Raw genomic sequence first — 24,379 nt, 5'->3', positions numbered from 1 at the left:
ATTGTGCAAGTGCAATGTGAATTCCACCATAGATTCAAGAAACAGCCACCTCATCAGAAGCAAATTTCAAACTTGGAACCTTTTTCTGTCCGATGATGTGTCGATTATATTCCTGTCGCGTATGGTTTGTTGGAAATAACATTTTAAAATCTGTTCCTTCTTTTTTTAATAACCCAGTACATTAACATAATAACTTGAATGCACGGTGAGCTAACCTAATAAGTTGCAATTTACCTGTTGCTAATTCAGTTCATAGAGCTAAAAATTGTAATTTCTTGAATAAAAACATGAAATCTGCATGTGTAAATGTTTGCCCTGTCACCTTTCTGAGAATAAATTCCATAAAGATTGATTCATAAAACCATTTTTTTTTAAAAAAAAAATCCATTCATTCATGGTGTCTTTGACTTAACGTAGTGGTGTGTAACACACATTAGATGAGCCAGTGTTAGTTTTAATATTTTTAAGGTACTGTAGATGTGTTGTTTACAACAAATAAGCTCCACCAGTTATTTATGCAACAATAAATACAGGAACACACAAAATTAGTGCCAAGATCAGATGTGACAATAATAATTTGTGTTTGCTTTCAGGATAAAGCTGCTCATAGTCCTCCCAATGATGCGGTAGTATTCTTTAGAAATTTTACACCTACAGTACTTATTACCTTTTTTTGTAGACAATTTCTTCAATTTATACACCTTAATATTTCTGTCAAGAATTTTCTGGTTTCAACATTACCAAAATTCACACAAAATTTCTTCAATAGCAACTGTCTGTTCCTCTTTTTTTCTGTCTTATTTGTAGAATACGCTTTGAAAATAGTTTAAACCTAAAAATAAAAAGAAACCTTTAGAACCTAGTACTGTTTTCAAAGCATATATGTAATAGAAAAAGTTGTCTATCTTCTCAAAAGAGTATTAAAGCACAGAAACATTTTTCTTCGCTGTTGTATCTTTTGCATGGCATGCTGAATGTGGACCTTGTGCATGAAGAGTTAGTTGGAAGCTATGCTAGATGTGTTTGCCCACATATTTACTAATAGTTTAAGCTTGAATGGTGAAATAGATTTAGATAAAGAGGTATGTAGTCGGACTGATAGAATAAGAAGTAGGAACATAAGACACAGTAGCTTGGGGTAACAAATTAGTCCAAATATTTTGTGAACAACAAAAGCAGCTGAGAATGTGTTAATAATTATTTTTTATACAAGAATAAGTATGAAATGTTTCACTAATCTGAGTGTTTTCATCTATGACCATAATTTTCGTTTCATTTATTTGTTGTTTACGTTTTATCTTCTTTCAAATATCTTAATAAATAGATGTCTTTGCCTTGTTTGTTCTTTGCACACAACCATATGCTGATTTACCGTTGGCAAATAACAGCACCAGTAGCTTCTTTTTTTGCAATATATAAACTTTGTATTTACAGTGAACATAAGATAATTTCCTTAAGTTAATCTACAGTAATACCACATGATATAAAGTAACATTATTTACTTTAATAATTGCGCGTCAGTTTCATTTTTTGCAGTGCTATTATCTTTTTTCCTATATTTTTTTTTGTTAATTTCATGTTCAGTTATGTTTTGCTCTGTATCCTTTGTACTGCTAAGTTTTATTTTGACTTGTTTGTCAGCATTCATCATTTTTTGACTGCTTGATGGACATGGCGTGGTCAGGCAATGGAAGGGGCTCTTTGGAGCCAGATACGGCTGAAGAGCAGTTGCACGAGGCAGGTTTCGGAAGACGGAGTTTCCGAGGAAGCAAGAGGTGAGTGTTATGCGAAAATAATAATTTTAAAATAAGCAATATTGTTAATATTTATTAGGGCTGAACCAATCCAGTACTTCAAAATTAGTTAATTTTTCAATAGGCATTGTTCAGACAAAGTGAGATTTTTACAGAGGATATTCAAAAAGTTTCACCAGAATGATCGTGAGACTGGATTTTAATGTAACATTGTTGCCGTCGACTGTGGGAAAGTGGAGAAAATGACTGCTTACATCAAATTGTTATTTAAATCCATTGCTGTGCACATGGCTCGAGCGATCATTCTGGTATAGAATTGCCCATGCTGCAACTGTAACTCGCTGCTGCATGTTCAACACCATCTTGGCTAATGATGTAAGCTTGGGAATGTGACTTATATCTGAACTGAAACCTTGAAGTTTCAAATTTAATATGCCATTCACCATTTCCCTCTGCATTGTACAATAACACACTACATTTACTTCAAACTTCTAGCTACATTTGTGATCACCCTGTACAACAGTTGTACTATGCCCAAAAACTCTTCACACACACTCACTCCCCCCCCCCCCCTCTTCCTTTTCTGCTCTTTTCTTTGAGAATCCTCATTTATATTCGAAAATTGCAGCAAGGACAGAGCAAATAGGATTACAAACAGAATAATACCTCCAGAGAATCCCACTATGCAGTACCGGTAGCAGAATAGTGAATATCAATCAATATATTTGTGTACTATTTCAAAAGTTCAGTTTCTTTATAGACACCTAGTATTCATTGAGTAATTTGGGAATTCTATGACTCAAATTCTAAGGTACAAAAGGTTGAGAATAGTGTTTTTTTTAACACTAAGTTTGTGAAATAACACCGATTTAAGAAGAAGAGAGGGAAAGTACTTACTCAAAAGTCAGTCTGTGAATTTTTAGGCAAAATGTGCATGCTTACATTGAGTGCGTTTCAAAAGTCTTAATGAAATGAACAAATTCAACAAAGATAACTGGGCTCGTGAACCCACAGCATTTTGTTTAGAGAAAGTTTCCTCATGGCATCCAGCGGAAGGATGTCCTTCTGGCAGAAATAAACTCCTACTGAGGATACTGTTACTCATTTTAATCACATTGTAAGAAGAGTTAAGGCACACTCATCTTGTGCATGTTGCTTCATATTGCTCTCTGTTAAAATTATAATACTTTTTTCCAAACTAGTGCAGTTTGAAGCCATCATGCACGTGCATTGTCTGCATGCAGCAGAGGATTCTCAACAAACAAACCAGCCTCCTGGCCCGTGCGTTTGGTGAATCTCGTTCTTTCATGAAACGCATGGAAAGCGACTTTTGGGACAGCATAACCAACCTCACGAAATGCACGAGAGCACTTATGGGACGGTCAGTTACCATAACTCATTTAACATGTTAAACTCGTGCGATTTTCAGAACGGGCCCATTGTAATTATTTTCCCTTCTTATCCTTCTGAGCAATTTTAAATTGCCGCAATGTTGATTTATTGAATTAAAATTTTTGGATGTATCGGCACATTAGGCCATTTTACACCCTTCGATCTATGTGGGGGAGGCCCTTTAACTAAAACCCTTACCTCAAAATTAAAAAGGGGGGTGTTGTAAAAAGCCACTTGAGAAAGGTTAAAAATGCAGGTTGTAAATGGATCTGCATAGGACAAACACAACATATACAAAAAGATAAGGACAGTTTAAAACTACCTCAGAAACAGTGGAAAAGATCTGCTCTTCTCAAAAATCTAAAAACATTGGCTAAAACACTATCATCGTCTCCCAAGATAGAAGACAAATCGTTGGGAAGGTTAAAACCCTGTCTGAGTTAATTAAAATCGGTAGTGTGTGATTACTTCCATAACATCCCTAACTTATTGTGCCAGTCTCGCTAGTAAGCCTACCAACAGTCTAGAACGTGAGCAAGAGCATTAGCGATAGGCGCTGGGTTGAGATGACGTCATCATCTCGCTTGCTGATTGGATGCTTCTAGAGTTACGACTTGCTTCTAAGCTGCTAATACAAAACAGCCAGGGATGTTACGGAAGTAAGCTCACTCTACCGAGAAGAATGTGCCGAACACTTAAAACAACGTCACAAGTATGACACAACGGAGGGTTCAGTCCTTGCAACAAATGACGATGTGTGAGACAGCTGAGTCCGATTCGGAGTAGAGTTCAGATGTCTTCTTCTCGACGGGAGGGATGGGACGAGGAACATCATGCACCAGTGGTTGGCTTGATAGCTCGAAGCTTGTTCCCACAATGTTGAACTATCAGCATTGATTTCAAAATAGAATTGGTTCAGCCCTAATTCCGTGTATCTTCTATTTCAACAGTTAAATGGATTGGAAGGGGGGATAAGACCCATCTTTTATCATCGATACATTATTTCCCTATCATTCGACAAATAAAATGCTTTACGTTATATTCACCTATAAAAATATTTCAAAATTTTAAACTAATGTTATCATAAAGAATAAATGAATTTCACTTGTTTAAATTGTAATTTACTTTAAATATAGTAAAGTTAGTAAGTTGTATTCATCACTAATAGGAAAATATTGTTGTTTTTTTGGTTATTTTCATTCAAATTTTCCATGTGTTCCATTGTTAAGCATTTGAGTTCAGTGAGAGGAATATATCCCTATTAATTCTCCCTCAGTCACGCTATTCTCTCCATATCATAATTTTGTCAGTAGAGCTATTTTTGTAAAAAAAAAAACTCTCTTAAACTCTTGGTCTTAGAAACAACAGACTTCTTTCTAGCCCATTTTTGCTACAGTAATAGGCCACACAATTCTTTATTCAAATATTGTGTAAATTTAAAGTATGATATTGTGAATATCGTGAAAGTTTAACAGTATGATTCGTGTTTTGATCATCTACCATCATAACAGCTTGCTGCTGTTCAATTATTCCTTAAGTGATAATATTGCTACTGAATTGTATTTATTAAATGTTTTTCCACTACCAGTTAAATAGTATATGATTTAATCTTCTGTAAAATTAATAGAACTGAGTTGATATATCGCTACCCACCGATACTAGATACCAATACCAGGTATTGGTATTAAGAAGTATTGGTTGAAATTTAACCACCAATACTGGCCGATACTTCTCCAAAGAGAGTGTCACGTGGCATGTGCGCAGATTTCATACAACACTTTTGTTGAGTCTAAATATGCTGATGCTGACCTCTGGCAGAGTGGTTAGCACAGCATGTTACGATGCCAAGGTTCGAATTTCATCCTGGTCATGGGCGTTCTTCATCATTTTCATATTCATTATATTATCACTCATTCTCATCACTGCAATTAGCAAAAAATGCAGAAAGGCAATGCTAAATAATGAAGATCAAAATTTTTAAAATTTAAATATCCTGTAAATTATGCAAAAAGCATGATTTTCGTTATTTTTATAGCATTATTATGGGGAGAAATGGATTTTGTGGTTACATGATTATCTTATATGAAACTATGAATATTTTAAAGCAAAACTCTGGTAAATTGCTATAATGTGGTTTAGCCAAAACTGGCAGAAAAGCATCTCTAAATAAGAGAAATATAAATACATAATTTTACTGTAGTTTGTTGAGTTGTTATTGTATTAAAGATTCGCTATCATATTTGGTATTCTACAAGTTTGTCACAAAATTGAATGTTTTCACATAAAATTCAAATATTTTTTTGTTTTGTTTTCAACAATTGAGTCCCAATTATACATTTTCCTGCATTATACATTCATTCCTCATTGTCCTGATATAGCCATTTGTTGTAAAAAGTGTTTCCGGATGATTTTACACTTTTCTGCATTTCAATTTTTTAGTCTTGGGTCTCGTTAAAACCAAAATCGAAGTTTTTTCACTGTACTTAATATGGTGCTGAAAATCACTTCCCTGATATGCTGTGCCCAATACAGCCAGATGTTATTCAATGGACTACCTTCTAGTCCCTCCTACATAATGCTCTATTGTCTCTGTGTATAAATAAATTACATCCTGCAGATGTTCACATGTTAATAATAATAATAATAATAAAGGAAGCAGTGGTAGTGATAACTGTCTTCATAACTATGCGATTGAAACTAAAAAAGTATATCTGTCTCATCCACATTTCCCTTCATGTTATTTTACACTAGTGATAGATGTTGATAACAAGTGATTATCAACTAATGAATTGGTTCAATGTTATTTTCTGCTTTGAAAGCACTGTAAATAGCTGGTAAGTCACACTATTAAGTGATTATACTTTTACTGATAATATGGCATTAAATAGATAATAGAGAAAGGTTAGATTAATCGGTACTCTATTGATGTGATTTTTGCCAATATTTTTTTTATTAATATAAATATTTAATTCATAAAGTAAAAGTCTAAATATACTAGTTCTTTTCTTAAGTAAAGCATATTGCAGTCACTTGGTGGCATGCATTACTATTTGTTATTGTTGAGTTGGTGTTTTAAGTCCACTTTATGCACAGTAAAGCTAATCGGGACTGGACCTACAGTTTAAAGTGTGATCCGAACCACTATGTGCCTCCACCGGGTATCTAACCCGGGAGCCCTTGATTACAAGGCGAGGATGCTACCACTGCGCCATCGGGAGACATGCATTAATTAAGGTGGTGAATAAACCTGACAGGCTCTTTATGGAACATTTTCATCTTTACACCAGATTGGTGGAATATCACTTATCAATATATCTTTTTCAGCCAAAGTTTCATATTAGCTCATCTGATTCAAAAATTGCCAAATATTTAGTTCTGAACCAAAATGTTACATTCACCTTCTTAATATATGTATGTATTGATGTGTTTTACTTTAAGAAAAGCTATATATTTTAAAATAAAAATTATTCTTTAACTTTATTAGTATATTTGCATATGAAGTAACAAAGTGATAGAATTTGGAAGAGTGCATGGGTCATTTGTGGAAACATCTGTTTGGTTAAATTACTGACAAATTTGCATATAAACCAGTGTCATTATTTAATGATAATGTGGACAAGTTAAATAGTACCTATTTACGTTACAACTGGGGAAGTCATTTAAAAATCTGTCTTGAAGTCAAATAGTAATCATATGTCATTGAGACCTTGATGAAACTCGTAACACATATTTACTAAGATTTTGGTCTCATGATAACCTCCAGTGAATAGAGTCATTCTGCAGAATATTGGCATGATGCACTGTGTGGTAGCTCAGCAGTGATCTAGTCGGTTGGGCATCTGACTGCCATGTGGGAGACCCAGGTTTGATTCCCATGGCTGGAATTTTTCTAGTCTTGTTCCTGCATAAAGCATCTCTGGTGTTCACCCAGCCTCAAATAAATGGGTACCTGGGGTATAAAGGCAGCAGGAGCATGGTGCCTATCACATCCTCCAAAAGAATGGCTGAGATCGAGAATGTGTGGATGCTCTACCTCCACATCTCTCCAGCCCTATATGTGCCTTCATGGCATAGTGTAATGTGCACGGGAAACTTTACCTAGTGAGCTGTTCTTACAGCTAGATTGCATTTTTAATTTTATATATGCATATGGTACTGTAGAAATTGCACCCGTTCCCCATCAACATTCCAGTCTTCATGAAGGCACAGATATACCATGTTTAAACAAATTCTGTTCTAAAGTGAGAAAAGTGTGGTAAAGAAAGTTAAAAGGTTTTGACTTCTACTCTACAATGTTACAAGGGTATATCTTTAAGATACTTTTTTTCTTTCTAACCCAATCCCTTATTCATAGCACAATTTATTTTAAGTGCAGTACTTCTAACACTTAATGAATGTCTTTATGTGAACATTCAAGATGCCAAAATATACTTTGATTACTAATACACAACGGAACCTCATCCTGGTATTTACATTTTCTTGCAATTTAAGTTCTTTCAGTCTGAAAACATAAAATCGTTGTTGCACTGTATTAATAGAGGTTTATAAGTGTTTCAAGAATACCTTTATTAATTCTAAGATATTTAATAATAATGTAACTAGGTGTAAGTTTGATTTTTAACTCTTTCAGTATGAAAAATTAAACCCTTTTCTGCAGTGTAAATAGTGACTTTGATTTGCAGGGAACAGATTTACATGTAAATGCATATTTATGTATTAAGCTGAAATTAGTTATATTTTGTATTATCTTTGCACATCATGGCATGTAGACTCGAAAAATTCACTTTTTATTTTCCATATTTGTACATATATTAGGTTATGTCCCATATCTTACATATTTTTATTATTTTTACATATTTCAGAACATTTCACAACATATACTCCATATTCGCGCAATAACTACATGCCCCCATATGACCAAAAGAGTTGGGTGAATTTCTTGCAAATAACTGACAAAAGTCTGAAGCAACATCAAACAGTTTATGACCTTTTTTATACCCCAATTGCATTAATTATAAATTTTCTGTCATCCAAACAAAATATCCTCCCTCAATTTTACACTTTCACATTGGAAGAGAGTCACAAGTCGAGCAGCTCATTGCTACACCACCCTATTTACTAGTTGTGTGCCCAACAGTAGCACCAGAAGCAATGATTTTGTAGCACACTTACGGGATTTGCTTCTGGTTTCTCTTCAAAACAGTCACGGCAATAGTTACAATGCCAAGACTGTATTTTACGTAGCTCATGTAGAGTCTTATACAATTTTAAGTCCATGTTTTGGTGAAAATAACTAAATATATATTTTAGGGATGGGACCGATTAATCGGTACTCTATCGGTATCGGCCGATATAGGCATATCGGTTTATCGGTAAAATTACCGATTATTTTACCGATCCGATATATCGATAAATATCTTATTATTTAATGTAAAATTCTGCCATTTTGTTGTAATTTTTATGGATAACCTAGATGCCCTACTTTTTAAAAAAAAGTAATTGTCTAAACATTCAACTTCTTTTGCACTGCAGTCACCTCGAAACACGTATTTATTAAGGAGATCAATGAACATTTCATTTTCTTCATGGACCATTTCTAATTTTATATCGGATCGGTAGAATATCGGTTATCGGTATCGGTAAATTTTATATCGGTACTTTATCGGTATCGGCCAAAATTTCATATTAGCCCATCCCTAATATATTTACATATTTAGCACATTTTTACTACATATAAATCCATTCCCTGTTGATTACTAATGCATTTGACATTGATCAACTATTTTCGAATTATGACTATTTTTGTATGTGCATAATATGAAGGATAGGTAGTACAACAACACAATATATCATGTAATAATTCATCTCAAATTCTTGCAAAATTGAATACACTTCTCATATTGGTGTCAATATAATGCTTTTCACCTTCAAAATCATTGAAGTTTCATCCATAATGATGTGCGATCTGGTGTTCACACATCAGTGTCAATGTCAGAGGGGGAGTGCCTTCTCATGGCTAAGTTACTGCCTCCTTTTCCCCCCTCGCTCTGATTGATAATTATAAATGGAAGTGGACCCACATAAAATATTATCAACCCCACCCATATCTGTAATGTTTCAATAGTTTTAAAAATACAAGTGGTCCTATTTTTTTTTTACTGTTACAATTCACAGTTGCCACAGTGGTGTATCAGGAGCCGCGGTGATCTAGTCAGTAGGTCATCGGACTGTCACGCACGTGGGAGACCTTGGTTCAACTCTTGGGGTGGATGATCTAAGGTTGGAATTTTTCTGGCCTTGTCCCCTCATAAAGCGTCTCTGGGGCTCACCCAGCCTTAACTAAATGGGTATTTGCAACACTGGGGGGGGTATAAGGTAAACAGAGCATGGTGCTGATCACATCACCTCCAACATGGCCGAAATCGATAGAATGTCTGGGGCCTTCTCCTACATCCCTCTATATATACCTCATGGCAGATGCAAAATGCACAGGGAACTTTGCTTTTTTTTTCTTCTTTTTTTTTTTTTTGGTGATGGATTACACTAACTTGTTGCCTTGCAATCTCGCTACCAGATGTACTGGGTTTGAGTCCTAGCTTTGGCATGGGTGTTCCTTTGTGAGTGTACTTTCATCAATTTCATGTAATTGTCATTCATCCTAAAAGAGGTCGCAGGTTCAATACACAATGGAGGCATATCCATTTTAAACTTTACGTCCAGTCCTGATTAGCATTCTTTGCATAAAGTGGGCTTAAAAACCAATACTTTAATTGAAATCATCCTAAAATGTCATAAAAGTGATGCAAAATAAGAAAAGCACCATTTTGAACGATGGTTCATAATGCCAGATTATAGTAGCAAATATCATCTGGACGGTATATATGAGGGGGGGGGGGCTAGGCTCTCTCGTTATTTTTGTTTGAGTCCAAATTGACTTATAAGTAATTGGCACAAAAATTACTATTTTGTACAAAATATAGACGAAGAATTAAGAATGTGTAGAACCCTTGCACTTGTGTTGTTTTCAATTTTAGATATTCCAATCAATAGGTAATCTAACTGCCTTCAAGCTTCATAGGCAAGATCTTACACATCAGTATCACTGCATAAGCAACACCTATCCATACCCAAGGGGACATGCCCCCCCCCTCCTTCCCAAAATATACGTAATGCATTGTGTACCCCACCCAGCCACCTCAATTACTCAAAATGTGCATTCATATGTAGCATATTTCAAAATATCAGTGTTCCATGTGGCAGAACTAAATTCAAGTTTTGTACACACTATGCAATAATATTTGCCAACTTCCAATGCAGAATGTTAGCACAGTGTGCTACAGTGGTTCCAGGTTTGACTTCTGGCCTGGACATGTTTATCCTTTGTAAGTGTCCCTTCATTAATTTCAACATTCATCCTCATCTTTGCATTTAGCCAAAGTGGGCAGAAAATTGAATTAAAATAAACTACATCAATTACTCACCTGTGGAATAATATACCTTCAGGCTTTAACTATTTTCAAAACTTTTACCCATTTTAATAATGAACTCAACAAGTTTAAACATCATTATTTGTCACTATGGTTAGTGAATGTTAATTTAGGGTCAAACCTTCCTAGATCTTTTGGTGTTTCAAACTTTCCAAGGATTGTGTGTTATTCATTTTACATTGAAATTCTATAGCTAGTTTTGTTTAAAGTACAATAAGTTAATAAATTAGCATTTTCCTACAATTGTGTTCAATCATTGTGTGAGCACAACACAATTTGCTGATGTCATATTTTAAGTAAACACAATTTTAACTTTTTTTTTCTATTTAAGAATTAGGTCATCTGCAAACATCGGTTTATTACAACTAATCAGGTTACATGTATAAGTACAGTGGAACCTCAAATTTACACTTCTTGATTTTACAATTTCCTGCATTATACCTTCAGTTCTCATAGTCTGAATAGAGCACTATGTTATATAATTTTCCTTGATTTTACAATTCTTCACATTTTAATTTTTTTTCACTATGGTACCCTAAAAACGTAAACACGAGGTTCCACTATACTCTGTTTGAATATATTACATAGTTATTATTACACATTGTCAGTTATCCAAAGCTATTTTTCATACAAAAGAGTTAAAAATGTACATATTCCATATTAAGTGCATGAAGATATACCTTTGTTTTGAATTTTTCTTTTCATTTCAGGAACAAAAAGGTGAACAACAGACGCGTCCAACCATGTAGTTTGTCACTTGTTGGGTACCAGCTAATCTGCTAGCTCTTTTAACAACCTCTCAATAAAATAATGGCAATAAATGTGTGGTCATATTCGGTCAACACAAATAACTGCATGTGGTGTTTGACCTCTGTGTTCTGCCACATGTTTTGTTAGGTGTATCTTTCTTGTTAGTGACAGATGAATTTTTTTTTGTTTGGGAGACAAAGTAGTTTAATTTGTAGTGTTGGCTTTATTGAATGTGTAGTCAATAGCGGTGTTAAAATTAGAATTAGGTTTTGTCAATTTTTGGCTAAATTTTGAAGTCGTCCTGATTCATAGCCCCTCTCCTATATTTATCTGTCTATCTCTCTTTCTTTCTTTTCACCACGTCCTTCTCAGAGTTACCTAAATTTGAAATTGAAGCTACAAAATGTGAAAGGGGTATAAACTAGGGATATGACGAAGCTGAAAATTTACAGATGCCAATGTACTCACCGATAATTTTTGGAACTGATACCGATGCCGATATTTAACCGATTTAGATGCATAAGATTCTTCAACAGAAATGGGATGTTATTTTCAGCCTGACAAAAATAAATTTGCTATGTATATTTCTATTGGATACATTTGCATCTAAAAAAGAAAAGTGGTTATGTGAACCTTTAAGAAGAACATAGATTCTCAAGAGATTTAACATTAGTACACAAGCAGTTCTTTGAAATGCAAAATTAATTCTTGTTCTTAATGTTGTAAATTTGATGCTGGCAGATTGAAATTCAGGAACAGGTATGCCCAAGTATTTTCTCACCACTTGCTTCAGGTTTGGATACTCACTCTTGAATTTGCAATACAACAGCGGATCCTGGTCACGTGGAATAGTTGGTTCAGCAATGTACTGTTTTATTTCTGATTTTGAGGTAGGATGATCCTCTGAATGAGAATTTGCAATAATTTTATTACAAAAACTCTACAAATGATGAAAAATCATAACCTAATTTTTCAATAAATCTTACAAAATTAAAATATAAACTTATTAGAAGGTAAACTCTAGTATTATCTGTACAGGTTTAAATATCGGATTTTTGACGATGCCGATGTGTCAATTTCTGCCGATTTTCATACATCTGTAATCGGCTTCAGAACATCCCTACAATAAACTAGGGCTGAGCTGATACCGATGCCAATGTATCGGTACCCTAAAGTATCGGTTGGAATTCATCTACCGATACCAACTGATACTTTTCCGGCACATTGGTCTCTCACGGGGTCCGCAAAAATGCCATGCAGTACTTTCATGAAGCCTAATTATCCTGGAAATTATGTAAAATTCGAACTTTATTTTTATTTTGCACAAATTATGAAAGAAAAACTGTATTTTTTATTGCATAACATCAATTTTCAATATTCTGATGTAGTTCTGGAATATTCTAAAGCAAATTTATTGGTAAATTCAGTTTATTTACTCACCAATAGGTATTGATCAATATTTTAAACAAATTTTAATTATTACAATTTTCAAGTATCGGTATCTGAATCAGTTGGAATCGGTGAAAGCATCGGTATAGGTTCATAGTGGTATCGGCTCAGCCCTACAGTAAACATTTTTCCTTAACTTGTTATTCTTTATTTTGGTGTCTTTTAATTCAAAATCGGTACAAAATTCTCATGAACTGTTAGTCCATACTGCATCTCATAGCAAATAATTGTATTTCCCCTTACAGTATTTCCTCAGAGACTTGTATTTGTCTATCAAAGTAGGAAAGAAAGTTCATACAAGTGCTAATGTGCATGTGCATTACTTGCAGTTACACTGAAATGCTAAAGCTTACACCTCTCTCTCTATCTTTCTCTCTCTCTCTCTCTCTCTCTCTCTCTCTCCTTCTCCCTTTCTCTCTCTTTCACTCTTTCTCTCTCTCCTTCTCTTTCTCTCTCTTTTTCTCTCTCTCTCTTTCTCTCTCTCTCTTTCTCTCTCCCTCTCTTTCTCCCTCCCTTTCTCTCTCTTTTTCTCTCTTTCTCTCTCTCCCCTTTCTCTCTTTCTCTTTCTCTTTCTCTCTCTCTCTTTTTCTCTCCCTTTTTCTCTCCTTCCTCCCTCCTCCCTGATTACTTTGTACACAAAGAAATTAAATATTAGAATTGTAGCATAATTTAGAAGTCTAATTAGCATAAACATCTAAATTACTAATTTGTAGTAGTTTATTTACTGTTAATAGTTCTTTGTGTGTCTGTAATTAAGGTGTATGTGTGAGTGTTGTTTTTAACTTTTGAAATTACATGTAAAAATAACTTGAGAGAAGAATATGTATGCATGTGTGTAGTTTTTTAGCATGTAGAAAATTGACAAGTTACTGATTATAACATTGTACTTGATTGCAAAGAGAAATATATGTATTCTTGATTACTGTTGTATATTCCTTATGGTATTCAAATTTAAGAAATAACAGTAAGTGCACTTGTTCTGGTATTTGACATTGTATTACTTTCTATTATTATTTACATTTTCATTTAGTTATTTGACATAGTTATTTGCTAGTGTGTTAATATTGTGTGCCAGGGTATACAATGTAAAAATTGGATTGGTTAATGAAGTTCTTGCCACTGAAGGTTCTGGGTTTGACTCCCAGCTAGATGACGTGTGTTCCTTATGAATGTTCCCTCATCAATTTAATCTAATCACCATTCATATTCATTGTTGTGACCACTGTGCGAATTAAGATTTTTGCTTTGGGGGGATGCCACTCAGTGGCGTATTTGTCATTTCACTTTGGAGGGTAGCTTTTTTGGGTGTATGTAAATTTGTATATGTTACCAGCTGGTAAAGTAAACTAAGGAGGATAATAACATTTGTGGCAGGGATAAGAATTAGTTTATTTTGCCAGGGATAAAATTCTTTGTGGGGGCAAATCCCCAGCATCCCCCCTGTTAATATGCACACTGGTTGTGACTAGCCAAAAGTAACAACAAAGTGTAGTGAAAATATGTGTATTTCAATTGCTCCATCTGTTGTACCCATCCCCAGTTATGATTCAGTAATTAATATGATTTTTTTCTGCTATCTTTTAATACCGGGTGATCTGTTTGAGATGTCAGAAAATTAAACCGTTGTGTACAATAGGTTAATGTACATATCTCTGTGCAGTTTGTTGTAATATATGCAGAAAGGATGTAAGTTTTGAGCGAGTGAAGGTTTACAGAGTTCAGCCATGTGGCTGTACTAGTGTGCATATAACACTCGCAAATTTCACATCCCATACGATACATTGTGCGCTGTTGTGGCGTGACCACTATCTTTATATACCATGAATGCTAGCGTCACGTGGTTGAAGTCTGTAAACCTGCACACACTCAAGACTTACATCATTTCTGCATATATTACAACAAACTGCTCATTAACCTATTGTACAGAACGGTTTAATTTTTTGACATGTCAAATGGATCACCTGACATTTCACTACTATTTCTTATTTAACAAGGCAATGAAACATCCCACAATGTCAATTACATTCTTCTTTTATACATATATGTATGTTTTTATTGCATTACATAATTTTCTAGTTTTGTAAATAACATTTTACAAGCACAAAAAATTGCTTTTACATTTACATTGCAAGATGTTGCTTCAGACTTTTATTTCAAGAGCAGAAATCAATAGCAAGACACTGGAGGGTAGAGTGGTCTGGGTAATGCACTACAAAGTCAGAGGTCCTAGGTTCGAACCTTGGTCAAAGCATGGAAATATCATTGTATGTATCCCATCACCATTTCATCAGTTCACCATTCGTCCTCATAATTCCAATTAACAAAAGAAATAGAAAAGCAGCATAAATGAATCAAACTGGAAATAGAGCAGTACATGAAATAGGGTAGGTTGTTGCTTACATTTTTCTACCCTAAATGAACAAACATATTGATGAATAATTGGCATAATTCGTTGTATTTCAACTTACTTACTCATTGGTAATTAACACATGTTTTTGCTTTGGAAAGTACAAAATTGCCATTTTTGCCATTTTCACAAAGTGCAATAGATATGTTCCCATATTTTACATTTTCCAATACTGCAAAGTATAAAATTTTCCTAGATTTTACACTTTCCCGTATTTTAAGTTTTTACACCTTGGTCCACTGAAAAAATATAGAATTGAGTTTCTGCTCACAATCTATCTATCTATCTCTCTCTCTATCTATCTCTCTCTCTCTCTATCTATCTCTCTCTATCTATCTCTCTCTCTCTCTCTCTGAGAGAGAATGTTCATTGTAGTTGCATTTCATATTTCAATGTTGTGAAAATTAGATCTCTGGCACATGATATATATTTAAAGCACAAAATTTTGAACTTATCAACATTTTACCTGTTTGTAGAAAATAATGTAATTATAAGAATGCAGATATTTAATATGGTTAGAGAAAGTAACCTGGATAAGATGTATGTATATATGAGTGTGTATTTTCCTTGTCACGTTATCTTAAGAATTTCTGTATCTTCTTTCCATATTTACAGGTAAAACCTGTTTCATTTTGAAATAAAGTGAAGCATTGAACATAGAAGAACAGGTAGCTTTGTATAGAATAATATTTTTCATCTGCCAGACTGCTTTGATATGTTCATGGGGACAAATAGTGTATAAATAAATTAACAATTTAGTACAATAAATGGTACTAAATTATATTGGAGTTTCATAAAAGCTCGGAAATACATGAAACAAAAAATAGAAAAATCCTCGACTAATTACACAGAAATAGTCAGAATTTCAAAGGTAGAATTAGTACTTTATACCTAAGAAATAAATGAGGGTTTACTTATCATCTAATACTTTATCTATTTTACAGAATATGTATTTTCAGCTGGTAGCTCCAATGTCTTGTGTTCCTACTAATAATATTGTGTGTAGATATCTTCCATGTCGTAGTCAAAGATTTGCACAATATGCATGATTAGATGAATTGAGAGTCTTTCTATTATTTTAAACAATAGCCTATAATTATAGTCATTAAATACTAGTCTTGTAAATGACATTATTATAAATGTGTTGCATGCTGTCTGTCACTACTTAATATGCATGTTGCATTTATTTCCAATTCTTTATTAGATTTGCACTTTAATATTGAATAAATTGTGTTCTATCAAGCAACAAAGTATTAGAAGCAAATTGCATATTTTTTTATAAATGTGTGTGCTTTTTATCAAATGATACTTTTCAATGTAATTTTCTCTGTGATAACTTCGTTTGCACAACTTTATACCCTATATATGTGCAAGTTACATCAAATTATACACACACCAGTGCTTAATTGATTTTGTTATGTGGAGGGATGTTCCATATTTAGTTGGAGGAATGCTTTGCATAAATTTTCCTAGCTGGGGGATACCCCTGCATGCCCCTTCATTTTGAGCACTGACACACACACCCACAACAACCGCCACTATTTTACATATGGAAATAACATTATACTGGCACACAAGTGTAAAGCAAAGGAACATGCCTATGCCTTCCCATTTGCATTTCTCGTGGTTGCAAGTTTTTAAACAAAGATAATGAATGAAGTAACTGGGGAAAGGTATAATTTTCTTTGCTTTCTATGTGGGGATTAATTAAAATATTCATAGAAGGAATTATGAAAAGAAAAATGCGGGAGGAATTTGCACAGCTTAGTTACTCTACATCTTCAAAATAGTTTATGCAGGAAGACGACTTGTCAGCTTGGTGGCCAAGCATGTTAAGTGGTCGACTCTCATTCTCATCAGCAAAGTTCCCAATTTTGTGTCCTAGCCTGAGCATGAATGTTTTTTTGTGATCATCTCTTCATTAGTTTCATCTAATCACTGCTCATTCTCATCGTCATGATTAGTCTTGTAATGCTTTTAGTTTTTTGAGAAGAGCCTTACTCTTCCACTGTCTGCGAGGACATTTTTTTTTTTTTAGTGTATCCTTACCTTTTTAATGTGTTATGTTTGTCCCATGCAGGTCCCTTTTCAATTTTGCATTTGTAACATTTATCATGGGGCTTTTTACACCCCGTTTTTAACCACAGGTAGGGCTCTTAGCTAAGGGGATATTCTTCCATATACATTCCTCCGTATATGTGCCGATACACTCAAAAATTTTAATTCATTATCATCACAAGTAGCTAAAAAAAAAAACAATACTAAATAACAAAAATATAAATACAGGTTGTAGATTTGTGAAGATGCCTGCTTCTGTTTCATAGCCATAATGACTTTGTAGTTTAACAAGAATGACTCACATACCAAATTTCATCTCCTTAACCATTGTAGTTTGAATTTGTAGGGTGACATAATGCCTTCTTTCAGACTGTTTTCGTTTTCCAGCTCATGTTCACAGAAGATAGAAGAAACACTTAAAATTTTAGGCATGTAGACAAAGCGTTTTTCAAAATTGGTTCTAGACTAATAATTCTAATTGAAGACATTGGACACACACACATTTTCTTCTTTCAGTCATACCAAATTAGTATAGGTGATAAATTCATATTTGCAAGTTTGTGGCTGGACATCTTGGGAATTTTTTACATGTTTTTTTATTTTTTCTCATAGAGTATAAAATTGGTAACATAACTCTGGTTCATATGTATGCACTTTTTTAATCTAATTTCTAGTTACTCTATTTTCATAATCCCATATGTGGGAACATTCTTCAGCATTGCCCAACCACCATAATAAAATTCACAAGACGTGCCTGCAGTGGTTAAAAAATTTTAAAAATCATCAAAGTTTGACCTCAAGTTTTTCTCAGTGCATGCAATTTTTATGTGGCCACATGTGAATTTCACCTCTGTGACCAAGTTCCTTAAGTGATTTATTCACAGTCTTGCTCATAAAAAGTTCCAGGTTCGAGTCCCAGCTGGGGGATGGTTATTTTTTTTAGCGAGTTCATCATCAACAGTTCGTCCTCATTGTCTCAATCGATTGTCAACCTCCGTGGCAGAGTGGTTATCACACTGCACCAGGGGTCCCGGGTTCGAATTGCAACCTGGGCATAGGGGTCCATTCATCATGTTATCACTCATTTTCATCTTTGTGATTAGCCAAATGTGGCAGAAAAGCAAAGTAAGTAAACAAAATGAAATCTTCGAGTTGATTGGCCAGAAGTGGCAGAATTGTGCTATAAAATTAATAAATACAAATCACCATTCGTTCGTACTGTCACGACTAACCAAAAGTGGTAGCAAAAATGACGCCAGATAATAAAAACACAAATACACTTATCTAATCTACTTCGTAGTAGTAAATAATTTTGATGTTGGAATTTGTTAGACTTTATGTACTACTGCATTTGTATTCCGTTAACACACCCTGTGTACTTTCTTTTTATGAATGCAAAGTTAAATGGAATCCTTGAATATCGGTGTAGCATGGCTGGATAATGCATGTCTAGTGAACTCTATCAGTCTCTTACTACAAAACACACATTACTCAACCCCTGTAATGAATTCCGTCCATTACTAGTTGTGGCAAAAAGCTCTTTCTTAGTTATGCAAATTCATTTTTTATTAGCATGCGAATATTAAATACAGATGTTCATTTGTTTCCCTTGTTGCAAACGAATAATGTGTTACAAATAACAGCAAACTTTTACTTATTACTTTTAATAGCACAGCTGACTATGCAAGAAAAAATACCTCATATTGAGTCAGGAATAAAATACAGGCCTAAAGGTGATCGTGCTGCTTGATTTTTTTTCCAACTGTATTTTTTCTCTGTATTTGCAAATGTTTGTGGTCTTGACTTACTATATGCATATTCTAGCACAAGTGCCTGTCTTACGCCAGGATTCTCTGCATGATATGTAACTATTAGCATCCAGTATATTTTATTCATATGACTGTGTTCTTTACTTTACCTCGATTTTGTTTTCTTTCTTTCTATTCAGACGATTGAGCTACAGGATGTGGTGATAGGTTCACAACACCCTTCCATAGAGTCCCTGAATGACCAGCATCTGCGACCAGGTTACATGGGATCACGGTACAGATCCCGTTCCCCTAGTCCGGCACGTGGCTTCCAGTCTCCAGTCCCACGACATAGGTTTGTGTTTATATTTTGAATCTGTCAGCCTTTATACGGGGTGTCCAAAAAAAAAAAAAAAACTTGCAGGGGATCTGCAATTTTACATTTTTCCCAATTGAATATTCAATCTTCATGGTTCCTGTAAAGCAACAGGTTATAAATTTTTTTGCCAGATTTTACGTTTTCCTGCATTGTAGGTTATTTCTCCTTCTTCCACTGCATATACTTGTCTAAGAAGAAATGTATGTGGAATTCCACCTAGGATTCAAGTTGTAGTTCACATGTTTTCCACTAGGTAGCAGCACTGACAGATGTGCTAGAGAACTTTGTGTTCTCATAGATTGATAAGGTGGAAGGCTTAATTTTCAAAAAGAAAAGAGTGCCACAGCTTTAAGATGCAATTGTCCAGAATACGCTAACAAGCAATTCCGAGGAAGTAGATAACCAAAGTCAGTGTTATTACTTACCCACCGCACAATCCTAATATGATGCAAGTACATTTCTTCTTTTGGAGCTACATAAAAGTCCATAAATTTAAGCAAAAAATGCAGACTCGAACCCAAGTGTCTTGTATGCCATACCATTGCATGGCCAACTAAGTTACCAAGCCACCACAGTTTTATCTGATTTTTCACTGCCACTCTTTTACTATATGGAATATATCTCTGTCAGTGTTACCACAATGGGATATTTTCCCTTTGAAACATTGATGACGTTGATGGTACATGTCAACTAGGCACACAGGTAAAACGAAGGAGTCAAAAAATCAGGTAAAACCATGACTGACTCGGTAGTTCAGTTCGCAGAGAAATGGTATGGCACACAAGAGACCCGGATTTGAGTCCTGGCAAAGCCTGCATTTGTCACTTAAATTTCTTTGTAGCTATTTTAATATCCTGATTATCTTGTGTGTGAACTTATGGTACTTGATGCAAAACTGTGGTAGATTTTTATGATATAACTGCAATGGAAAATGTATTCATAAATATTTGGGAGAGGCTTGACTTCTATGCTGACCCAGCCAGAGGCAGGAAGCGGCAAAGGATGATGGTGATGATTTTGAACAAATTTAAATTCAAACATCAGTAATGGTGGAAATTAGTATAAGTATTGTCGTCAGCATTGGTACAGAGTGGTGTTGCAGCATTCCCACTGAACAGAAAATCATGAAAAATCAGATAAATTTTATAAATCAAGAACATATTTAGGAGGGAAGTCTTGAAGCTTTTCTGGCGACGAATGTTGAAAAGATTCTCTTGGGTTATCGACCAGGTGAGTTGTGGAAAAGATTCCAAGCTTTCGAGAGCTAACATAGAAGTTACTTCTACCCTGAAGACGAAAGTGACGTTAGCTCTCAAAAGCTTGGAATCTTTTCCACAACTCACCTGGTCGATAGCCCAAGAGAATCTTTTCATATTTAGGAGGGGTCCAGAGGTTCTGAGGACCCCCCTTTCCCCCGAAAGCCTAACCAAACCCAAAATTAAATAAAGAAAATACTTGTTGCTGTTGCATAATACAAAGTTTATTTCCACAGAGGTAAGGATTAAATTATGAACATACAACTTTCCGTTAACAGTGCCTGTGAGAATTTATGCACAACAGTAAGAATAGAAAATAATGATAAGGGACTTTACTTTTTATCAGCTAACAACCTTTTTGTTATTCAATAAATAATCCATTAAAAAAATGTTGACATTCGTTTTTTTGGTAGGATAGCTATTTTACTATAAATGTTAGTGATCTTAACTTCACATAAGCCAAGTAATTAATACATTCTTCTTTTTATCTGTTGATGCAATAATAACAGTACTATTAATTATTCATTTACCTATTTTAATATTACTTTAGTATTCTTAACCTATCGATTATAAGCATTATTATTATTATTATTATTATTATTATTACAAGAGTCATTTGGTTCATACCCCATCGCAAAACTATAGTTCAGCACCTGAAGGAAACATGGGTTTTTGTACTGAACAGTATTAAGGAATGAACACAAATTTACTGTCTTGTTGATCAAGCTTTTTGATGGAAGATATTTCATACAAAAAAAATATGATATATATTTTTTTAATTATTAATTTTTTTCTCAGCAGGCGGTGTCATTCACCCACTCCAATTCACCGTAGTCCCTCCCCATTACGTGGATTCCATGATATTGGTTTTAGTGATGCTGTCTCAGATGTAGTGGACATGGTAAAATACGAGTCTCACGGTCATGGAAGGATCAAAGGTAAGCGTGTGTAATAAAGTAACTACCATTACTGGTTGTAAATTGTGTGAAAGTTTGTGCCAAACAATTTGTTCTTCCTTTGTAAAATTAGAACAACTTTTACATGTATTAATGTAAATTCCAATAGGCACATAACTTCTACAGTAATACGATTTTCATCAAATTAGGTTCCTTATGTTAGAATTAAGCAAAAGTTTGCTTTAAATATGCTTGTGCTAATATGGGTTCATCAGGATTGGACTTACTCCATTGGGAATCGAACCTGGACCTAGATATTATCAATAGTTTTGTGATTACATAAGTCTATTAAACTACTGATAATATCTAGACAGCAGTGAAAGAAAACTACACAAAAATTCACATCGATGCTCCAGAAGCAATTCTGAGCATATGTAATTTTTCTAATTTTAAAATATCCAAAAGGTTTTTTGAATGGAGAGGAAAATTTGAAAAAAATCACCCATACAAATGCCAAAGGTCCAGCCAAGCCTTAATTGCAAGGTGACAGCATTAGCCACTTCCCTATTCAAGAAGCCTATTAGAATGAAGTGTATTCTATGCTGTTAATCACATGAAGACATTTTACAGAATGTAAGCAGTAGGAAATGGCACCATATATTTTACTTATGCCATTAGAATTTTACTTGCCATTATGTGCTAGTCTTTGTTGGGGGCAAGACTTTCAAAGCAATACCTTGAAGTAATTACACTTAACACATTCATGCCCAGCTCTGGGAGGGGCATTTAAATGACCAGCCCAGGCCTAAATAAAATGTTGCCGCCATCTTGAATTTTCGAGTTTTTCAAAATGGCGCCCCGGAGGCTGCAAATGCCACTTTTTCGACAACTTTTTCAGCCTGGTGGATAGAAACCTGACCTCTTCCAGGTTTCCTGATGGTGCCCCAACCGATTACCCTCCATTGGTCCTCCAAGAATCCGAACGTGTTGGGCCCCCTGGAGCCCTTGGTAATTTGACACCCTGGACGTGTTCTCGGGTACAGCATTGGACCTCCCCCCAAAGTTGTGTGCACCCCTTTTCCTTTGTGAATCAACATGGGGTGGGGAGAGAAAATGCCACAAGGAAACAAGAAAAATGGACACCACAACTAAACGACCTTAGTCGTTTACTGACAAATACAAGCACATACTTTAAAATGAACATGGTCGTTTATGGGTGAGGATGTGTTTATGATAAAATTATTTGCAAAATCTTTAGTACGGTGCCACTATTGTAGAAATATCACCAAAACTAATTTCTTTAACAATATTCCAAATTCAACACCTCCATTTTACACAACAGTGGATGACCAAATGTTAATTTTATGTCTACTTTAAGAACTGATTGGCAAATAGGACTGGGATCAAACCCAGGACTTCGTGATTACAAGGCAACAGCATTAGTTACTGTGCTATCTGGGAGGCCACATACAATAGATGATCCTCGCAACAACAAAAAAAATGGAAAGTTTTTATAATGTACTGCTTAATAATATTCTGAATTATGCACCAGGTGCAAGCAAAGGGGTCAACTTGTACAGGAAGAGGCAAGAAATTAATTACAAAGGAATTACATTTTTCAGTAAAGTTTAAAAAAAAAAAAATGAGAAATCTTGTGTGAAGTCCACATTGTGGCACATAGGTCAGTCTGGACTAGTCAGCTTTACACATGAAGTTTGTCCTCCCAATCTCACTAACTCATTTTGTACCTATTGGAATTTACACTATTTTTAGTAGTATTGTGAATTTCTGGTTGTCTGGTTGATTAACATCATTGCTTCTTTCACAGGTTTTATTGACTATTTCTTGTTTTCAGTCAAGGTTTGATATATACAGTTACAAATATGTTTAAAGTATAGTACTATGGCAAATCAAAAAGTAACTTACACCCCCCCCCCCCCCTGTATAAAACAAACAAGACACATTAGAAAGAAAATAATTATTGGAGGAAAATGCATGAACATTTTAAACTTTTTTCGACATAGTCACCAAAGTATTCCAAGCACTTTTCGAATCATGTGACCAGTTTTTTTTATTTCTTGTGTGTGTAAAAAATTCTGTCCAATTTCAATTGAGTTGACTTTTGTGCTCATCGGTTAACAATCTCACCCAGTGAGAGCACAGTTTACTATACACCCTACTGGTCACGAATCAGCATAGACACACTATTGTATGATATGTTCAGTTCACTTGCAATCTCTTTTAGTTTTCACATGGTGGTTGGCAAGGATGATTGCATTCACATGCTCTGTTTTGTCGATGGTGTTCCAGTTGCAGGTTGCCCGACACTGTTCGTCGTTCTGGCAATTTCCTGATCATGGGATGTGACATTGCATTCCCACCGTACACCTCGACAATTTGGCGATGGATTTCACTCTGATTATGCCTTCGTGTCCACAAAAATCAGATGACTGAGCGCAACTCAATGTTGGATGCCACCTCAGTACAACATGCCATACTGACATGGTGCCTACTCTCATATTAAAGCAGCTGCTGCATGGCTGCTTTGGCTATGGGGAGAATACATTCCGGACAGTGCTGTCACCAAGCGTGATTATTTTCTCTCTTTTAGTACAGGAACACGACTCGGGTGTAACTTACTTTTTGATTCGCCCACGTATTTTTATTCTAATTCATCTTCAGTGATGTTAATAATATAAGAATATTTTAACTTCTAGCCTCATATCCTTGATAAGATAAAACCTGTTGATATTACACATTTTTTGAAAATTTCCTCTGTTGTTAATTTTTGCAAAGAAAAATT

At 34.8% G+C, this 24,379-nt stretch overlaps 1 protein-coding gene across 9 annotated transcripts in view; it reads left to right on the top strand.

Annotated features, from left to right (window-relative positions):
• Positions 1-24,379, top strand: part of cac (calcium voltage-gated channel subunit cacophony) — a 248,158-nt gene that overhangs the window by 206,920 nt on the left and 16,859 nt on the right. For 7 of the 9 annotated variants that reach the window (XM_083109913.1, XM_083109914.1, XM_083109912.1 and 4 more), the window contains exons 31-33: positions 594-626; positions 19,246-19,400; positions 21,479-21,618. In XM_083109913.1, the coding sequence (XP_082966039.1) occupies positions 594-626; positions 19,246-19,400; positions 21,479-21,618 (328 nt within the window). The remainder of the gene's footprint in view (positions 1-593; positions 627-19,245; positions 19,401-21,478; positions 21,619-24,379) is intronic. The other 2 variants (XM_083109910.1, XM_083109915.1) reach the window with 2 other exon arrangements.

Source organism: Lepisma saccharinum, chromosome 23 (assembly GCF_977018435.1).
Source record: "Lepisma saccharinum chromosome 23, izLepSacc3.1, whole genome shotgun sequence".
Lineage (NCBI taxonomy): Eukaryota > Metazoa > Arthropoda > Insecta > Zygentoma > Lepismatidae > Lepisma > Lepisma saccharinum.
The sequence above is the reverse complement of the archived record's forward strand: the minus strand, read 5'-3'. Positions and strand labels throughout refer to the sequence as shown.